Source organism: Lepisosteus oculatus, chromosome 3 (genome assembly GCF_040954835.1).
Source record: "Lepisosteus oculatus isolate fLepOcu1 chromosome 3, fLepOcu1.hap2, whole genome shotgun sequence".
Taxonomy (NCBI): Eukaryota; Metazoa; Chordata; class Actinopteri; order Semionotiformes; family Lepisosteidae; genus Lepisosteus; species Lepisosteus oculatus.
This window is the reverse complement of record NC_090698.1, coordinates 27,538,555-27,559,163: the sequence shown is the minus strand read 5'-3', so window position 1 is coordinate 27,559,163 and position 20,609 is coordinate 27,538,555. Positions and strand designations below refer to the sequence as shown.

The 20,609-nt window shown below is 38.9% G+C and overlaps 1 protein-coding gene across 2 annotated transcripts; it reads right to left on the bottom strand.

Moving 5' to 3' along the window:
• Nucleotides 1-6,426: 6,426 nt before the first annotated feature.
• On the bottom strand, nt 6,427-20,001 carry cops4 (COP9 constitutive photomorphogenic homolog subunit 4 (Arabidopsis)). Of its 2 annotated transcripts, XM_015337445.2 has the most exons (11): nt 19,724-20,001; nt 18,203-18,282; nt 17,193-17,344; nt 16,114-16,217; nt 15,876-16,029; nt 15,538-15,688; nt 14,944-15,114; nt 13,399-13,514; nt 12,678-12,725; nt 7,772-7,856; nt 6,427-7,586 (listed from the first exon to the last, which is right to left on the bottom strand). In XM_015337445.2, exons 1-11 carry the CDS (start codon nt 19,795-19,797, stop codon nt 7,453-7,455), a joined length of 1,269 nt encoding a protein of 422 aa, XP_015192931.1. In that variant the 5' UTR covers nt 19,798-20,001; the 3' UTR covers nt 6,427-7,452. The 2 variants fall into 2 exon arrangements, with proteins under 2 accessions (XP_015192931.1, XP_015192940.1); XM_015337454.2 differs by lacking the exon at nt 12,678-12,725 and having other exon boundaries at nt 19,724-20,000.
• Nucleotides 20,002-20,609: the final 608 nt, after the last annotated feature.

Sequence of the window (20,609 nt, the reverse complement as noted above, 5' to 3'; positions counted from 1 at the left end):
TATCTTTGTTGATTTGACTGTTTCTCTGGAATTAAAAAAAAAAACACTTTAAAAACCTTGATCAATTTCCCATACAGTACATCCACAAAAAGCTGACCATATTCTTCAAAATGTACCGTGGCCTGGCTTATTGTTAACTCTGCAACTGGTTTAATTTGCATCATCGCAACAAAGGTGGACAACTGATTTTCATTGAGCGGAAAATCTGAGACCTCAAGCAATGAGATTTCATTCCCCCACTCCTATTGACTACAAAATCGTCAATTAACTCATTCACTTGAGGTTACACAGCTTTTTATTAGCCACAAAATCTGAACCCTCTGGCAATGAGATTTCATCCGGCTCCTTTCCTACTGAAGCTGTTTGTTTTTTTTTTCAAGACTGATGTCAGAACTTTTTCATTGAGGTGACAGTATCAACTAAATTCAATTCTGTAGTTCTAAAATAATTGGAAAAACGTTTCCAGCTTTACTCTACCGCCAAAGACATGTATTAGTTCTTCCACTTGTGGGTGTAGCTAAGCAAATACAAATGATTACATTTCTTAATTTCCAATCTTTCACTCCAGAGCTTCAGGCTCAAAGTTTTTTTTAATTAAACAGGACTGGATTCATCTAAAGCATCAATATTCAGGTATTAGTTGTTTAACTTGAACGTATTTTTTTATTTTATAGAATTCGAGTGCAGTCCCACAGATCTCTCTCTGTAGTTTTATCTGATTAACTAAAGAGAAATGCTAGATATTTTTAAAATAGTTTCGCAGGACAAGAGTTACCTGAAACCTGAAAAGTCTTCCTGTGACTGATGATTTATGGTATTTCAGTTATAACAGTTATAACAGATATGTTAGCCATTGGTCATTAACTCTTGCCTCATGTGTTAAAGTCCTTTTGAGTCACATTTCTTTCCCATGAGGGGTTCCTATCTTTTACAGGCTATAAAACATTTTTACTTCCTTTATTAAACCTTGGTACTATGATGTACCATGGCACTTCAGCTATTACCTCACACTGTTACACAACTGTTAAGGGCAGGACAGTGATGGCAGCTGAGAAAATAAATTGAAATCCCTTCCACACCCTCAGGTTTTGCCTGATTAGAAGGCAATTGTCCACACACAAGACAATAAAAACAATGTGTTGTCTTGACAACTTTGGTTCTGTTAGTAGCTTGTATCAACAATATAGGAGTGTTTTGCTTGGCACTGACATGCTGAGACCTTGTACCAGATTAGTCCACAAAGTGGGGTCATCCCAAAGGTTATACTTCTACCCCTTTTATTTAAATTTGGAAAGTACTGTCGGAGCTGTTCTGTGCTATTTTTGTCAAAGGGCAGACAGGACCGTGGTGAGGGACCCAAAACATTTGATGACTGCATTCATTTTTCAGTGGTTTCGAGGTTCTGAAGATAATCCATCGCTCCTGTTTAATAGGGAACGCAGTCATCAGCGATGTGGATAAAATACCCAAGCAGTCATGATCAGACAACCAGCTGCATTCATGATGAGCTGGGGGAAACGTTTAGGAGGTAATAATAATAATAATAATTGCTTACACTTATATAGCGCTTTTCTGGACACTCCACTCAAAGCGCTTTACAGGTAATGGGGATCCCCTCCACCACCACCAATGTGCAGCATCCACCTGGATGATGCAACGGCAGCCATAGTGCGCCAGAACGCTCACCACACATCAGCGATCAGTGGGGAGGAGAGCAGAGTAATTAAGCCAATTTATAGAGGGGGATTGTTAGGATGTCATGATTGATAAAGGCCAATGGGGAATTTGGCCAGGACGCCGGGTTACACCCCTACTCTTTTTGAGAAACACCCTGGGATTTTTAATGACCACAGAGAGTCAGGACCTCAGTTTTACGTCTCATCCGAAGGACGGCGCCTGTTTACAGTATAGTGTCCCCGTCACTACACTGGGGCATTAGGACCCACATGAGCCACAGGGTTAGCGCCCCCTGCTGGCCCCACTAACGCCTCTTCCAGCAGCAGGTTAGCGGTTTTCTGTGTTCTGTTAAGAGCGAGATTCTAATTGTAGATTTTTGTGGACATGGATCTGGAAGACCTTGTGGCTGCCATCCAGATGCCCACTAAAGGCCATGGCTCCTGTGGAATGTGTCCTGTTTACCAGCAGGTAAGACAAACAGGAAATCACAGGAGCAGAGTGGTGCTGAATGTCATTTGTGGTTATCTAAAGTATGGACCAGGCAGAACAGTGTAGGGACTGATATAGAACCTTGAGCCTGGTCTGGTTAATGACTGAGATGTAGATGTCTTTGGTAGAAAGGCTGGTAACCCTTATAAGTGTGGGACCATTTGGAGGGAGGGCATTACTACAATTACTCCCTTAGTAAGTGGGTGTGATTGCTAGCAGAAACCCATCTTTTAGGCCATGGATTGCACCTCGGCAACCAGCTCCGATATGTATGTATGGGGGGAAATACATGCCTTTCAAGCAGCTAGTATAAGCACTGGAAGGGTAATATCTTCACCCACCCCCCAAAAATACTGGATCACTACAAACTCACGGGTCAGGGGGAGATCAAGCACATACTCAAACCTGACAAACTCAAAGCTCCAGAGTAAAATTGATTTGGTGCGACTATAATCTAAGCAGGGTTTGACAGGAATCCCGAATTTCCCAGCTCTGAAACAGCACCTCTCCCTGGGCAGGCTGGCCAGTGGTAAGATTCTGCGCAGTTGTGGAGGTATTGGGGTGCAGAGTGCTTTGATGCCGGTGACAGGGCTTGAGAGTTTCAGTGAGCTGGGAGGTTCTGAATGTCTGTGGCCACCTGCTGGTTACCACAGTGGACTTTCACATTTTTCTAGTCTCTCTTGAGCAATGGAGAGTTATGTGTAACTGGGTTGGGTGTACTGAATGACTTACAGGAGTGATGTCACCTCCCTCTGCAAACCTCTGTTGACAAAGGTCCTGGTTATCAGCTGTCTAGGGAGTGGCGCCTTCATTCGGGGCCCTCAAGTATCTGGAAGGGAGTCCTCAGTATCTTTGCGCTTGTAGTCCATGTGTTCAATGGAGAGGGCGTTGCTGACGTCAACTCTCTCAAGGGGTTAAGGGTTGAACATCTGTGTCCTGGAGTGGATGTGCAATGCCATCAAGACCACGGTGGGGTTTCCCAGCCATGAAAAAGTGAGCCACAAGACTGGGTAGGTGACTTTGAAGTGAAAGTATCACTGACATCGAGGGCAAAAAGCTCAAACTTCTGAGGGCAGAAGTCCTCAAGGGCAGTTCCCAGACCTTTGCACTCGAGGGTGCAGCAGATGATTTTTCTCTTTTTGGCTGGACCTAAGCTGTGGTTTTGATCTAAACAAGACAAACGCTAGAATAGAAATAACTCCCATATTGATACTGGGGAAACATTGAGATAAACAAAAAGGGGTGAAAAGAGAGAGTAGGACAATTAGCCCGGTCAGGAGTCAAGCTCTTGGTAGAGTGATATGATGCCAGCACTCGCCTCAAGTACAATAAGGATGCAGGTCACCGAGGTGAAGCCGACTTGTCAGCACTGACGCAAAGATGATCCAGAGCAGCCCCTGCCGCCCCAGCTTAACAACAACAGGACTCCTTTGGGTAACATGGCTGTCCCCCAACTAGACTAATTCAATAATTCAAACAAGATCTTGGTACCCATGATCTCCCCCATCTGTGAGGACTGTATACTGTATTTAAGCGGAGCAAACAGTTTCATCATATTCTAAGAGAATGAATATAAGGCATTGAATAACCAAGCTTTCATAGAAGAAAAGCTGTCCTTACAATGTCTGTGTATAAATTGCACCAGAACTTTGCTTACATGCATCCTTGAGCTCCCTGCCTTTCCCTCTCTCACACACATTTCTATATTTGTAGGGAACTCCCCCGGACTCACAATTTGGTTTTTACAAAAAACATTCATTTATATTGTGACAGGGGACATCCAAACATCATTTGTTTGCCTATGTTTGTGGTGGAAATCTCAATTTATGATCCAATATTGATAGTAATACATGCCCCCTCCACTACATCCCCCACATAAATTGGCACTTATACTTAAGTACAACAGCAAAACAGACAAACAATAAAGGAAATACAGGTTAAATGAAAAACAGAATTCTGTCAAGTTTCATTTCTTTTTGGGAAAATTTAAAATAAAAACCAGTTCACCAGGCAAGACAGTGATTCTGTTCATCAGATCAACCACGCGCAGGCTGTATGTTTCGTTCAGAGTATTTTATGGTGAAGGAGAACAGAGCTAGCCTGCAAAGTTAAAACGTCAAGAGCAACAGTCAAATTAACAGAACATCACTCGCAAATATCGAGAGTGAACACGGGTGGAAACTAAATCAGTTCTGAGGGTGTCTGGAAGTTGTTTGGAAAGCCAGGTGTTTCTTGTTGAACAAATGTTCTAATTGTATGGCCATAAACTGTCAATCACATGCTTCTTTACAACACTTACTACAGAAAATACTCTTTCAAAAACATAAGAAAATCAGTCCTTACCTATCTTTTTAACGGCTTTCATTTAATTTGTACTTTGTGTTCTATAAAATATTTTTAAAAAGTGTAAATGAGTTCACATTTAAATATGCAAAATCCTTAAAATATGTTACTGGCGCCATACTGCAGATCCTACAGAGCAAAGTAATTTGGATGCGTTTATAGGAGTAGTAAAAATACTCTCCTCTAGTTTACAACACTGTATAAAGCACTTCAGAATGGGGGAAATGGGACGCCATTTATTATTTTACAACCTACATGAGTTCCCGCATTTACAATCGGAAATGTGCAGCTGCAAGCAACCAGACTAACATTTCTATTCATGTTTAAATAAAAACAGAACATTTTTCTAAAGGAAAGGGAGAAAGTCCTCCTTACCACATTATTATAGCTTATTTGCATAATTTTGTCTGAAAATAAGAATGGATTCCTTGCTTATTTATGTTTTGATCAGATAATAACCATATGTTGCACATCATGAGATCCTTTTAATTACTTAGACTAACCACACCCTTGGAGGAGACAGAAAGGACTACATATGGGAGTTGTACATTAATAAAGTCGTATGAGAGCAATCCAACAATATGTCTTGTTTTAAGCTAAATAATTTAATAAGACATAACACAATGACTCAATATGATTAAAACCTAGCCTCAATCTAAAACTGTGTTCTGGTGCTGTATGGCTTTCTCCGTTGTTCTTTAAATGAATGAAAATCTCTTAAAATAAAATTTATTTTGGGATAGGAAATTATAAAACAATGCCATCTAGTGGCATCAATGGAGGCTGCAGCTTATTAAAGGCAATACATTAATTGAAAAGTGCAATATGTTTTGGAGAGTGATCACTACGGAAATTTTTTTGGCCTAAAAACATTTAAATCTGCTATAGTTGTTAACAATGTAAGCTAATGCAATGCATGCTTTATATTTTGTTTCTTTCATTCATGGCTTGTCCAATTTTAAATTCTTGGGAATAAGATTAAAGGTCATAGAGATGTGCCTTTTTTAGGATGTTACATATATTATAACCAACAATCATAAACAAGAGACTATTCACAAAACAAAAATACTTAATATAATCTTTTGTATATTAGTTCCCTTATAACCACATTGATACAGTGCCTAATTTTGTATGGTACATTGGCTAACGTTAACCTTACTTTAGTTCTAAACTGTTTTAAGCCCACTTGAAGTAAATTGAGGGAAAAAAAACGCATGAATCTGTTTTCAAGTTTAGCCTCTGCTAACCTGGTAGATGGCTTGTGGTTCAATGCATGCTGAGTTGCTGAAATCACATAAACATGCCTGCCATTACACAAATCATTACTCTGAAACTATGAACCTTACAGGCCTTTTATATGCTGCAGAGTATCCTTCGGGATGAAAGGGATGTTATAACTGCAATAATAGGTGTTGGTAACAGCTGAATTAAAAGAATGATGCTACATTGGCTGGCTTTGAAGCAAAGGATGCCCCTTAAGCCAAACACTAAAAGCAACAATTTGTATTTGTGATGACGACTTTGACAACTTTTCTATTTAACAGAAGCACCTCTGTTTCCACTGTCCCCATAATTACATGGTTCTCCACTCATATCTGTTTATCAAACTTAATCTTCTAATAGATATCCATATAGTTATTTTCACTGTTTAACAAAGAATACTGGGAATTTCTCCATATGCTGTAAAAATCACCACAACAATCATCAAACAAAACTCATGTATTAATGCATATCAACATGCAGTGTTTAGATATATTACTTGTTAAAACACATTAAAGTCTGGACTTATTTAAACTAATAAGTCTTCTCTAATGTTTATAAATTGTACAATTACTATTAATTTCACAATTTGGATCAGGGTGTTTACAGTTCAATGTGCACTTATTATACAAAGAGAATCACACAGAACAACAGTAATATTGACCCAGTGTATTGTATATTTATTCTTTGTCCATTAAACAACAACGGAGGCAATAATATTCCCCGTCCTATTTATGAACAAGAGTTATGAAAAAGATTAACAGAAGGCTGTGGTAGCCTGTGTTCCAAATCCAAGAAGATCTGACCCGGGGAAGCCCTATAAAAACTAATAATATTAGATTATTAGTGGAGACCAGCATGTTTTCTGAGAGAACTAAATCTTACTAAATCTAAATCTTACCTTGCACTTCATGACACTCAGCCAGTCAAATACAAAATTAGATTTTAAATGCTGTGAGACTTCAGCATGTGTTACCATAGCTTGCCAACATTTTCAAGGCTTTACAAAAAGACTTTATCACAGCTCTTGGTTTACGTGTTCCTGGTCTCAATGGGGTTTTGACTTCTGACACTTGTCCCATGCGCAAGATATGCCAAGGTCCGCTGGCATTTCAGTGAAGTTAGGAAGACACTGTGTCAGGCCTACACCACCTCAAATTATAGTCAAACTTTAGGACAATTCAAGGACCAGGTTTTGTGTTTAGACCATACTAAATCAGCTTTGAGCTGTCCTAAAACCAATTGATGAAAACAGGGTACAAGTCATTGACCTGAAAGATTAAAATCTCGTTTTTTTTACGAGCAAAGAAGACCAGATATCAGTATCACGTACATTAAAAGGCATACAGAGACAACATACCTGCCAAACTGTTGATTAAAAATATGACTAACTTGATGTTAATTTCTGTTGAGCACTCTGTAACTCTCCATCACTGTAAAAGAAAATGTGGTGCTGAGCCCAGGCAGAAAACCAAGGTAAAGGTAAAAGGAGCCTTTTACATTTACCTTTAACAAAGTAAAAGATTCAATGGCACAGTTATCCCCTTTTGCAAGCATGAACCAATGGGATTTCTACAGTGTTTGAGGGGTGACAGAGAACAGGCTGCTGAAGCAGTGGCGAACTGTTTTCTCATGTTGCAGCAGGAAATAGTGAAAGAATGTCCACACATAAGAGGGACAGGGTTACTGAGACATCTGGGCCTCCATTGCCTGCGCTGTCCACTCTGGTGCTGCCTGGCTGATTTTCTCCAGCAGATTGTTGACTTGGAAACATAGAGACTGGATCTGCTTGTCCCACGTGGGCAATGGCTCCCGAGCTAAAAACACAACACACAGCACCACTGTCATTAGCTCTTTCTGTCTGTATGCTTCTGCTCACAGCAGGAAGATGGCAAGGACTTAAGTCAATAGAAGTAGAGTCTCATTCGTTAAGGATTTCAATGCCAGAGTAGTTTGTGTCCAGTTCTGTGGTTGTTTTGAACACAATAGCATCTGTACTTACTTTCAAAATGAACAATGCCGTCTATCTGATCGATGAAGCCATTCATTCGCCCTTCAGTGATCATTTGGGAGGCAATCTTCTCAGCCTGTCCACAAAATGAGAAACGAACACTAAAACTTAAAAGACTTACAGTCAAACAGAGGCATATAGTCTTAGCCTTACACTGAACTACATCTTACCATGGAACTTAAAATGACCAGATTTTGTAATGAGTACTTTTTTTTTTTATCAATGTCTTCCAGCATTAGGGAAAACAACCCAAGAGTAGTGACAAAAGTCAGACAGGAGTCAACTAAGTTGATGTCTAATTGTGAACTATCAAGATAACATCACTTGTAATCATGCTTCTAAAAAGAAATTTGAAAGTCATGTATGCATTGGGTTAAACGGGGCCAGTTCATCCCTGAGTGTCTACCTTTAGTTCAGTCACAAATGGATAAACCCAATACAAGTCAAATAAGCCACTAATGAATACTCCTCCATTTAATCTTTAAAGGTCTGACAGACTGCCAGAAGAGCAACCTAATGGCTGCGAAAGGCATAAACACATGCATCTACTTCCAAGCTCATCCCCCGCATGTTCAGAGGAGTAAAGAAGTGGCAACACAGGCCAGTGCATGATACAGACCCCTGCCATGTGGGGACAAACATTATAGTTACGTGAAGCGGCAGCAGCAAAGATTCAAAGCTTTTGTTGCCAATTTGGAACGTGAGAATGAGCATTCCAAAGCACATTCCAAAAAGAGCTCATTGGAGAAAAAGAAATTATTAAAGGAAGGGCCCAAATCCCCATTTTATAACTAGACTACACAAACATTTGTAGGGTTCGCTTGACCAAAACAGCTGAAATGAACAAATTAAGTAAAAAATGTTCACGCTTATTAAGTATGAGAAATAAATTAAAATATATTTTGAATTATTCTGAACTAGCTCCCATTATTCAACTACAATTAAAGATTTAGGGAACATTCAGGAAGGCCTGTGAGTTGTGCAGTACAGGAGCTGTGGTTCTTATGCTCTTCTTAACTTCCAGAAGCACTGTGCGATATAAAAGTGGAAACCCTACGACTGAATCACCTGTATGTTCCTCCATTTGCTGGACGAGTGTGAATCTACCATACATCACAGAAGCAATCCCACTGCAATAATGCCGCTCAGTGAGAATTGGCAAGCTAATGAGTAATGCTGGTGTTGACAGCTCCCAGTCACCTAAAATGTGCAGATCTTTGCACAACATTATGCATATGAACAAGCTGTTGCACTGCCAAATGACAGAAGAACCGTGATTCATCTGAAAATACCACCTCTCCCAGTACACGAGGGATTGCTGAACATTCTCAAACAGCAGTCATGCACTCAAGTGATATTGATTGTAATTGGGTTTATGGGCCTTCCAGGACACTGATTTTTTTTTAACTGTAGTCAATATGCAGAAGGGGTTTTGGTCTGCAGTAGTGGCTGCTCTGAATCTCACTGTCCTGTCACTCAGCTGCCAGTTAGTGCTGCCAGCTGCCAGTTAGTTTATTATGAATACATACAGTAGATCCTAAAGGCATTAGCAGTTTTATTTTGCAATTTTCTTGAAAAAAAAATACCCAACCTCTAATATCTAAAACAAATGGTAAACAACTCAAAACAGGTTAATCATTTGGAGCTTTACAGAGAATAAATCAGAATGAAAATACATGTTACATTTTTTAAGCTTTAAGTCCGATAAACATAATTTATATATAGGATAGGTTTCTACAGAAAAATAACATTAAAAAATGTAGTCCAAATTTTTTAGACCAAGCATACAATGGTATAATGATTCTTATTTCAGTTGTAGCAATAATGCAGTATTGTTAAGGGTTAGTCAATACAGAGTACATAAAACCACAGGTCTACTTCTATACTGAAACTTTGTCTTCTACTTTCTTATATCCCAATTGAATATACAGCACACTCCCGTTATAATTTGGGAACAGGGGTCCAAACCCAATCCATTTAGTGCATATAGAATATATATAAAGTTTACAGTGCTAATGAATAAACATGAAGTACTATTTAACAGTAGTGCATTTTCAAGAAATATGCTTCTTTCAATTCAATTAATACTGTACATCTTTTGACGTGATGTACAAGTGGTACTCTGTTTATAGCTCTCTGGGAATGCAACACCCTAGGAACAGTGCTTGAAATGTGTAAAGCCTACAGATTTGTTATGTCAGATGCACCATAACAGGAAATGTAAAGAAAAATAATTTCAAACTTTAGCAATGAAAACCAGAATTATGTATTTTAATCAATTGTAAAATACTTCACAACTGACATTAACACATGCAAAACTGTCTTTGATGACTCTCATTATACAATTACACAAGCAACAAGGAATGAAACACAATAATGGCCTTAAAATAATTGGAAATAACATTTAAAACATTCAGTATGTTTTTACATTTGTGGGGTATAAAACTGTTCCGTTGAAACTTGTAGTTACCACAGACTTACTAATTTTGAATTGAACTTGTATATTACCAACTTGAATGATGAATTTAATGGACTTTTACTTACCTGCAAAAGTCATGGGAAAATTAAGAAAACTGACTGACCTACATTCAGAGCAAAAACTAACAGATGTGAAAGCAAGCCACACCAATGAAGGTAATCTGAACAACAATGTAAGTCATATACAAATCTCTGGCAAATGACATTACTGTATCTCAAATGATTGTAATTGTTTCTAATTAATTTCTGATGTGTGCTTAAAAGATAAATGAACTGCAGACTAATATCTGACAGATAAGGGAAGTACTGTCAACTCAGCAAGTTACCATATAGACGATAAGCTTAGAATTTAGTCAACGTTGATCTGACACTAGTGTTTGTCTAACATAGTTCTGAATAATATAACCCAAAGCCATGGGAATTTCTCCTAAGCAAAGCTTGTTTATCCATCATTGGTACTGTAAAGCCCTGATACTTCTGCTTGGTGCCCAAGTATGCAACTGCATAATGGTAACTATCGCTGAGAAAGACACAGATACCCCAAATGATTATAATCAGGAAAGGTTGAGGTTTTAAATCATACACCTTTATCAGATAAACACTGACAAAGGAAGGCCATTACAAGACCACAATCAGAGCTCCTGCTTTAATCAGTCTCCCTTCAGAAGAATCTGAGCGCTGTTCAAAGCTTAACTCGCACAATTCACCTTGTTAATGCTATTCAGACAAAATTGTGTGATATTAAGTTCTACAGTTGGTTGTTTCTTTTAGAGAATAAAACGTAGGCCCGGCTTTTCTGTTGACTGATCTCTTCCCCTCAATTATATGCTGCTCTAAAAAAACATTACAGAAAAGCCTGTGCTGAGCTGAGCTGTGCTAAGCACTCTGGTCCCCTCCAGTAACTTATCACTATCGAGGCTCCGATTCCAGAAGTCCTTTATAGACATCTGCAGGACAACTCAGGAGTAAACTCATGTTAAACGTGAGATCTGTGATCTGTCCCTTTGGTTCACTCCCTGAATTTAGCCTCCTGTTAATGATTTTGCCATCTACCTCCTGCATCCTGTAATCCCTCAAGGCTGTCTAAACCAGCACATTAGCCTGGTCTGCTGTTGCCTACAGCAATACACCAGTGGCAAGTGTTCCAACAATCACGCCTCTTGTAATCACAGTTACATCAGCTGTCTTTCCCAGCAAAGCACTCGGGAAAAGGCCAGGCCTGCTGCTACTTTACACCCTATAGAATCATGAGGCATAGTGGATTTTAGGCTTTTCAAATTTTGAAAGGATGGGACCTGCCTACACAGTGTTAATGGTGGGAACTTCTGCTGTCTGGCAGCCTCATATAATATTCTACTCCTTTCGAACTGCACTAATTTCGCAGGCGGTAGAAAATATCCATCTGATACCAGGCTTTTGTCTTTTCAGCTTTATCAGGAATTTGAGATCCACATTAAGAAGTACCCCATCTTAAGAATATTAATTTGTCTTTTGGTTCAGAAATTCTAAAATTAGACCACAGTGTTCTCTAACATGTTGCTAGGGAAGTGCATATTTAGCTGTTTGCAAGAGAATATAAAATACTAGCTTTTATCATTTTTACCATTAAATTTGGCTCCAGTATAATTAAATGTCAACATTTGCTGTAGCTCTACCCATCATAATTAGGAGATATGGTATAAACTTCTTCAAAGCAATATGCAGATGAGTTTAATCTTTTAATCACATTAACACAAAAAGGCTTGACTAAAAATTTAAGGGTGCATATTAAAACAACAAGCTAGCTTTTATGATTCACCATGAATTTAGCAAAGCATTAATCCATAGAATATAAAGACCAATTTTTATTATTTAAAATAGTTTCAGTACTTTGTTAGTGTCTAGCACCAAGCAAGCACTGTAGCAATGTTAAATATGATTATTACATTTATATTTTTGAAATCTAAAAAACTGGCATTTACAGCAATGGAAATAGAAAAAGCTTATCACTGGGTCCACTGATCCACCAAATTCTGATTACTGTGTATTACCCACACAGAAGCACATCAACAGATTTTTTAAAAAACACTTTTCCCAGCATATTGCAACGGTCCTATCCACACATTTTAAGCTGAAGCACAGAAAAATACACTGATTTTGTATATCAATTCATATGTTTTTGTCTTGTGAAGCATGCTACAATTTTGAGAAATAAAAGTGAAAGCTAAAAACTCAAAACACAGCTACAATAAAAGCCAAACCTAACAGCATCTTGGTGGTATTATAAAGGGAGTGCACGGCAGTATTTCAGGCTCTCCGTCAGTGTGTAAAGGCACTGCGAGAGTAGACCCTATGATCTTCAAATCTGCCATTTTAGTCTAAAAAAGTATTTTTAGGTCACACTTCATTTATTAGTATGAGTAGTTTATTTTTTCCCTACCAAGTTGCTTCTGTTGTAACCAGGGGCTTCAACACCGGGACAACTGCCCTGCACAACAACACACATATATATTCAAAACACATGAAATCTGGAGGAGATGGAGGCAGTGCTGCCTTCAAACATAATTCCCTGATGCGACATGCTTAGGGAAGAAACGTAATTTTAAAGGATTTCTCATTGATTTCCTAACACTCTTCTGGCAATCCATATTTAATTACCATTTGTTGTCACGGACACTGTAGGTTTCACAAGACTAAAGGAATTTGCAAGAGTATGGAAACAAATAATGGATCTGCATCTGAGTTCCAGCTGGACTACATGACTGCCTGTGCATTTTATTTTAAGGAATTTAAAAAAAATAATAACCCTGATCTGTGTTACCAGACATTTAACTTTATATTTGAAAAGTACAAGACACTGCTCTTCCACCATCATTTTGTCCTTACAGATTCTTAGTAAAAGAACAAATACACATTTTACAATTATCTGAACTCAACCAAACCATCATATCCAAGAAGCATGTTGTATTGCAGAACTGTGGGAAAACAAGTCCACATGCTCCAGAACAGGAGTGGTCTTTAAAACAAGCTCATGACATATGGGGGTCTGATGCACCTATGCTGCCGGAGAGTTAAGTTATCTTTCCTTCCTAGCGTTCACGAACATTAACTGATGAACAGCACTAGTTCTGCACCACAGTTCATGCTTAAAAACCACTTACCTTGGCTGGCGGGATCTCCAGTAGAGCCCCTAGCTCTTCAAAAGTGATGTTGTTGTAAAGTTTGCTGGCAGACAGCAGGTTGTGCTCAATGACTGCTCTGTCCAAGATACTAGAACCTGTGATTAAAAGAAGCACTTTTGGAACTGTAAGGCTGGAAATACTCATTATATTAGCAAAGCAACAAGTGACATGCAGGAACAATCAGCAGTGAGTCTCTCGTTTCCTTTCCAAGTTAGTTTCTTTTGCGATAATTCCAAGCTTTGGGTTTAAATCACACAAAAAAAACTTTAATTTCCCAAGCAAAAACAAAAGGAAAAATACCCCAGTACAGTCTGCATAAACCTTCTTAATTTCTTGGTAAACGGCAAAAAAATACAGGATGTGCTACTCTTCAAATTCAATTCAATGAGGAATTAAATCAAAGTTGCAGGTGTGTTACATTTCGTGTCTCCAGAAGGCATTGACAAAGTAAGAATAAAAAAAAGACAATGTTTCACCAGACGTATCATTTCGATTAACTAGAAGTACTTATATTTTAAAATTTTAGTACAAAATACATCGGCCTTTTTTGTACTTTTTTGTGCTTCTGCACAATTCTGTATTCCTCTTATTTCTCTTACATTTCAGTGGTGCATCAGTGGTGCAAACTTTAACACACTCCGTCTTCTAGGCATCCCTTATGACCTTATTAACCGTAATGTACACTCAATTTCTCTAGTAACTATTACTCAGTGGCCACATTATTACTGTTGGAACACTCACCAAATAACATGCTGGGCCGCTGTGAGCAAGGGTTTTGAAATATTTAAAAAGCAGTCCCATCAGATTAATCTAGCAGGGTGCCTTTCAGATGGGGCTCTGATGAGGATAAATGTAAGAGGGATAGAAATGCAAACTGAGAACTGATTGAACAGGATTGAGATCAGATTATTGATCAGGCCCGGGAAAGTCTGTTAAACTCCTAAAGCCAGTGATACATTGCCCATCACCAAGAGAGTGTCTGAAATGACCTTCATATCTAATCTACATGAGATACTTTGCTCATTAGAAAGTAAAATTAGGAACTGTGAATAGATAAGACTGCCGTGCCATTTACCAACAGATCAAAATCCATTTTCTAACTGTTTCTTTTAAATCGTGGTTGCAGAGCAGCCAGAGCCTATCCCAGCAAGCAACCGGCGCAAGGCAGGATACACCCTGGACAGGACGACAGTTCATCGCATGACAGACAGACACAAACACACTGGCTTCTGAGAAAATTGGCTCTAGGTATCAATTCACCTAAAAATATGTTTGGCGTGTAGGAGGAAACTGGAGTACCCAGAGGACACAGGGAGATCATACAAACTCCACACAGATAGCACCCTAGGTCCAGAATTTAACTCAACTGAACCCAGCGGTGCGAGGCAGCAATGCTAACCACTGCACGATTGGCAATCGTAAGATATTTACTATCTTTGAAAACACAGAAAAGAACATCAGCTTAATACTGGTGCAAAGTGTAGTCGGTTTTAATGGCGAGCATTAGTCAGAACGAGTGCTGACCGTCGGCTGTAGTAGCTTTCTGATGAGGCATCAACATGGCAGCGAACTCCTGTAGCTGGTTCCCCCGAATTATCCTGTCCAGGTACATCTTCTCCAGTATGCCGTACGCTGCAAGTTGCTGACAGCGCTCGTCCTTAAACAGCGTGGCCAGCATACGGGAGCGCTGCTGTCCTAGAAGAGGGGAGACAGAGTCATGCCCTCCGACAGCCCAGCACCCACCACTGCTATAAAAAGCTGTTTTAAATTGCAGGGCTTGAAACACTTAGAAAAACTACCTAAAATAAACCTAAATTCATATACTGTTTAACTCCCTACAAGGCAACTCAATAGCAATGAAAGTAGCATTCTTTCAAGCTTAAACTTTCATTTTTCATTCTGTATCTGAACAGTTATGAAATCATTACCAAAAGTAATTTTTTTTAACAAAGTTCGCAAACATGGAGGTTATATTACTTGCACAAATACTGGAAATAGAAGTAGTCTGGAAACAGATTCGCGCACTAATGCCAATACTCTCACTGTCAATTCAGACAGAATTAATCACATACTTTGCAGTGGTACAGCTTGTGAAAGCAGAAATCAGTGGTATAATACCTGCGGATGCCAGAATGGTGCAGTGGAGAGCGTGCTTGAGGGCCTCTAGCCGTTCACTCTCATGTACGATAGATTTGTACGACAGCTCATTGTATCTCTGTGCTGCCTCTATGAACTTTCTCCTGTAGTCCAGAACTCTGGCATAGCAGACCTGAGACGATGGGTGAGAGCAGAGACCAGTTACTGGGATACCTATGAAAAAAGGTTCACTCCGTGTGAAGGATTTATGACTCATGACTTCTCTTGAAATCCAAAACAATAACAAAACACCATCATCATGACTAAAAGCCACTAGAAACAAACTCCCATTCATCAACAGGTTGGGAAAAGGGAGCTACCTTGTAGTGGATCTGCAGCTGTTCATTAGTGGACTCATTCTGGAGAAGAGAGGCGCGGTTGATGTAAGCTTCTGCCTGTACCGGGTCGTCATCCTCTAGATACAGACGAGCGATCTTGAGGTATGTGTCTAGCTTGTAATCTACATTGTACTGCCTGGGAAACAGACAAAAAGAGTAGTGATCATTTCACCAGTCCGGCACAGCAGAACTCAGTAAAGTAACTGAAGACCCCACTTACTTCTGTCCCGTCTCCAAAGGAATTCCAACTAGGACTTGAGCAGCATTCCTCCAGTCCTCTTCTTTCTCGTAAATTGTTGCCAGGTGTTGCCGGATAGATGCCACCTATCAACACATTAAATCAAAGAAGGAATAGACTTAGACCTTAGAAATGGGTTTCTATGGTCTGCCGTTCATCACTTTAAGACCAAAACCTCGGCTGTCGCTTGCATGTATTCATCGTATCATGTGAGTAACAAGAAGTGTAAAAAGCACTTGCTGCAAGAGGTGAGTCTGGAGAACAGACTCACTATGAAAGAGAAATAGTTCCACCACTCAAACAAATCAATAAATACAGCAGCATAATCGGATTTTGCATAACATCACATTCATGCACAGATCGGATACGTGATTAAAAAGTTAAGACAATCAATGTGAGAACACTACTTAGCCATTGAAATTTGAGCCAGCACCTTCACTATGGTTTGGCAAGAGACCAAAAGACAGACTTCTCAGGTATACTGAGTTCAACTACAACTTTTTAAGACATGTATTATAGTATTTAAGGCCACGACAGTGGTGAGGAAGGTAGCACTGCTGCCTCACAGCTCTTATCTCCTCCAGGGTTCGATTCCTGACTGGGAGATCCTTTGGGTGGAGTTGGCATGCTTCTCTCACTTCCAGTTAGGCTTTCTCTGGGTGCACGTTTCCTCCCTCCTTCCAAAGCCATGCTGGCTAAGCCAACGAGCGTCTCTAAATTGTTCTTGTGTAAGTCCCCTGCGCTGGTGACCCGTGTATTTTCATCTGGTACCCTACAATCCAGGACAGGCTCCCTGTTGCTACAACCTCAGCAAGGATAAACAACTGACAACAAATGGGTGGATTAATAGATTTGTGAAGAAAGCATGTTGTTTAATTCCTTTTGCAACTTAATAAAAGATGTACCCTTTCCAAGAATTAAAAGAGAAGGTTGAACGTCAATGTCACAACACCAGAGCACCTCAATAGTATAACAGGGGACCTGTAGCTACCATAGACAGTAGGGCGAAGGCAGTGCCCACATATGGTGCCAGAAATTTTTAAGAAGAGATATGCACCCACCTGCTCTTCAAAGGAGATGACCCTAGGCTGGATTTTGTCTAGCGTGAAGTGGTACACCTCCTTAGCTGTGCTGTCTGGGAGGTTGGGGAGGTGAGTGCAGAAATCTGTAAGCAGCTGCCTGGAGATCACCAAGCTGACATTCTCATTAACCACTGGGGAAGAGAGAGAAGACCCGGTACAGTGACACATACCCTACCGACACGAACATTTCACTCAGCACAAGAAGTGCTGACGTGTTACATTGCACGAGAAGGGACTATTATTTTTTTTTAAAACCCAAAATGACCATTTCAGATCAAAGACTACTTAGATCCACCTCTTACAAGAACAAAAGAAAAAAAAAGCTGCTTGAAAGATAACAACAAATGGCTTTCCTGTACTTTTGCTATAATCTGGACGGAGAAATTTACACAAAACTGTATTTTAAGAAGAAATACAGTCCCAGTTTCTCAGACCGGGTTATTAAATCTTCATAACAAAATAAATTCATTGACGTTACAGAAAAAATTACAAATTTCAAATGAAGCACAAAATCCTGAACTTTGTGAAAGTAATGCAAGTCGCCATGTTGTCGCAAACACAAACTGCGATGTGATGCAGCCCTTCCTGCTCATGTAATGTGATGAATACACAAATAAGTACAGGTTGTGCAGCAGACATTTCACAACAGGAATGTTCCAACGTGATATGCATGCAGAGTTAAGCAGCATTTGTTGGCAAAACAGTCTAAATCGAGAGCAATATTTCTATTGGATTAACTTGTGGCTATTTTGTGATGTAAATTAGAGGTTTTACAAGCTACTGTGTTCATTTTTCTTTAATTGTGGTTTGAAATGCACTCTTCAATGCTGATTCCTTCTAACCCCGAAATATAAAAATAGCATTGCAGCTCCCCTTTAACACACACATAGCTTAAGTTCAGCTTCTAATATTTCAAAGCAATATAAACCCCACTTCACACATTCCTAACTGAATGGGACGACAAAAGCAAATTCTGCAGCAGTACTTACTGGCTTCAACAAATGCCTTCAAAGCCTCCAGCTGCTCAGCACCAGTAAATTGAATGGCCTTTTCAAGTATCTGTCGGTACCTGTAATAAGAAATTGTTTGTAAGTCAGTAGCACTGGTGTGGCAAAACTTATTCCACAGGTACTTCCAGAGCATAATTGCGATCACTGCAGTGTTTGCTCCAGGACACAATTCACACCATCTTTTCCTAAGAAGTTTTGACATTAAAAAAGTAAACACCTAATCAGAGACAAAATATGTAAAATATAAATCAAACAAACGTTTCAATAAAAGCTTCAATAAAAGTCTGAACATTTTCCAGCTACATTAAAGGAAATACTCACATTTTTCAGTCAACCGTTCACTTGAGGAACATTGTTACAGCCAAGACAAACTATTCCATATGTATCTGTCTACATACCCAGGGGATAAAATGGGATTCACTCATTCGTGAAATTAAACAGCAGGCTGAATAACTCCCATTGCACTAAAACATTATGACTTTATCCAAATGCTATTTTTAAAAACAAGATCAGAATAGACTTGCCTAACAAAAGGAAAGCAACTGGACAATGTTATATACTCGTCTCCAATCCAGGAGCCTCAATCCAGTAAACCTAATTAGGCACAACATAAGGGAACACTTGCATGTTACTGATCAAGTAAGAAAGTCAATTAAAAGCTCAATTAAGGTAGTGCTGACATTTGCAGTTCCAAATTATTTATTTATTTAATACTGTATAATATCCTAGAATTGATAATAATTCTAAGTGTTTGAAAAAATTGAAGATCAACATGTTATATAAAGCCTTCTGGATAGGAAGTCTCCAAGAATATAGCTGGCAATGCTTTTAATATAAAGCAAACTAAAAATTCCTCATGCTCTCGAGGCATGTTTGTGCACAATCAGTTGGTCTTTGTTATGGAAGTAAAAACAGTTGGATGATGAATCATTTTCATGTGTTTTGCAATTTTGTTAACCCTGTTAGCATCTAATTGTATTTCATAGCGCCACTTCATCAATAAACCTAACTATCGGGCCTAAAATACATGATTTTGGTAAATTATTCGCAGTGTAGAAATGTATCTATCCACAAATCTTGAATATTGCTCAAGCCGGTTAACTATCGGACGTTGAAATATAACTTATTCACGGCGTCTTCAAGGAGCTGATCAGTCTAAGGTCTCCTCATTCAAAAGCAATTTTAAATAATGTTTACGCACCGTAAATTATATCACGAAAGAACCATTATATACATAATATTATTATTAAGTATATAACTCTTATCAACAAAAAGCTTAACCTTGTAACTTCCGATTCAATTTATACATCTAAAATGGTTTTACCAAAAAAAAACATCTAGGTGAAAACCCCACTCATTCATGACACTGCGATTGTCACATCACTAGCCGGTACCCAGAACCGCTTTACTCAAAATGCTGGAGTTAATGGGAGGCCTAGGATACCGTCCTCTTCTCTGAAAAGATGTGCTCTTTCAGTTTTTAAATTTTGTTTTACTTACTTTCCAGCAAGATCTTTGTGAGATCCGCTGGAGTTCATGAGCTGAGCCAATTCCTGTCGGACAGCCGCCGCCATCTTCTCGCCCCGAAACACCAACAACGACTCTTTTCTGCAGAGGCTGCAAGAGGGAGTATTCTTTCCAACCAGAAACAAACCTAACGGCTGCCGGATTGCAACGCCTCGGTCCTCCAAGCGGACGAAGAAGGCGCCGAATCTGTCAAAACACAACCAGGAGACCAAACTCGCTCTTGCGGCTACGTCACTTAACCGCGCAAGACACGTGTCGTCATTATGGCGCGCATCCAAAGACCTGCAAAATACTACTCCAAAATAAAAGCCAAGTAATCAAAAAGTTTTCGAATACGCTGAAATGAAATTATGTGTTCAAAAATGTTGTTTGTTTGTATATATATATACTTAAATAGCTGTTTAAAAAATACAATAACAAATGGGCCTACTAATTCGGTTAACATAAAAACATGCTGTTTAATTATGTATTACGTCCTGAAATTTTAGAACTTTATTTAAAAAGATGGACATTTTGAACTTTGTCCTTTATTTTTACATGATGTTAGTTCACCAGCAGTGCACATTTTTAACTGGTGTTTTTAACAAAAATGTTTTATTAAAAAAACTAATGTTTTATTGAACATTAATGCAAAGGAGAAACAATATCTAAAAAGTAAACGAAAAACACAGAACTATGTTGCTAAATAAGTTAACATTTTTACATAAATCGGTTATACTTTTTGCCTTGCTATTTTTAATTGTTTTGATTGAGTTTAAATAACACTGCATTTCCACATTATCTGCATTAAATCAGAGTTTCATTGTACCACTTTGATTTGTAGATGTGATACCCAGTCAGTAGTGATAACAGATTAATT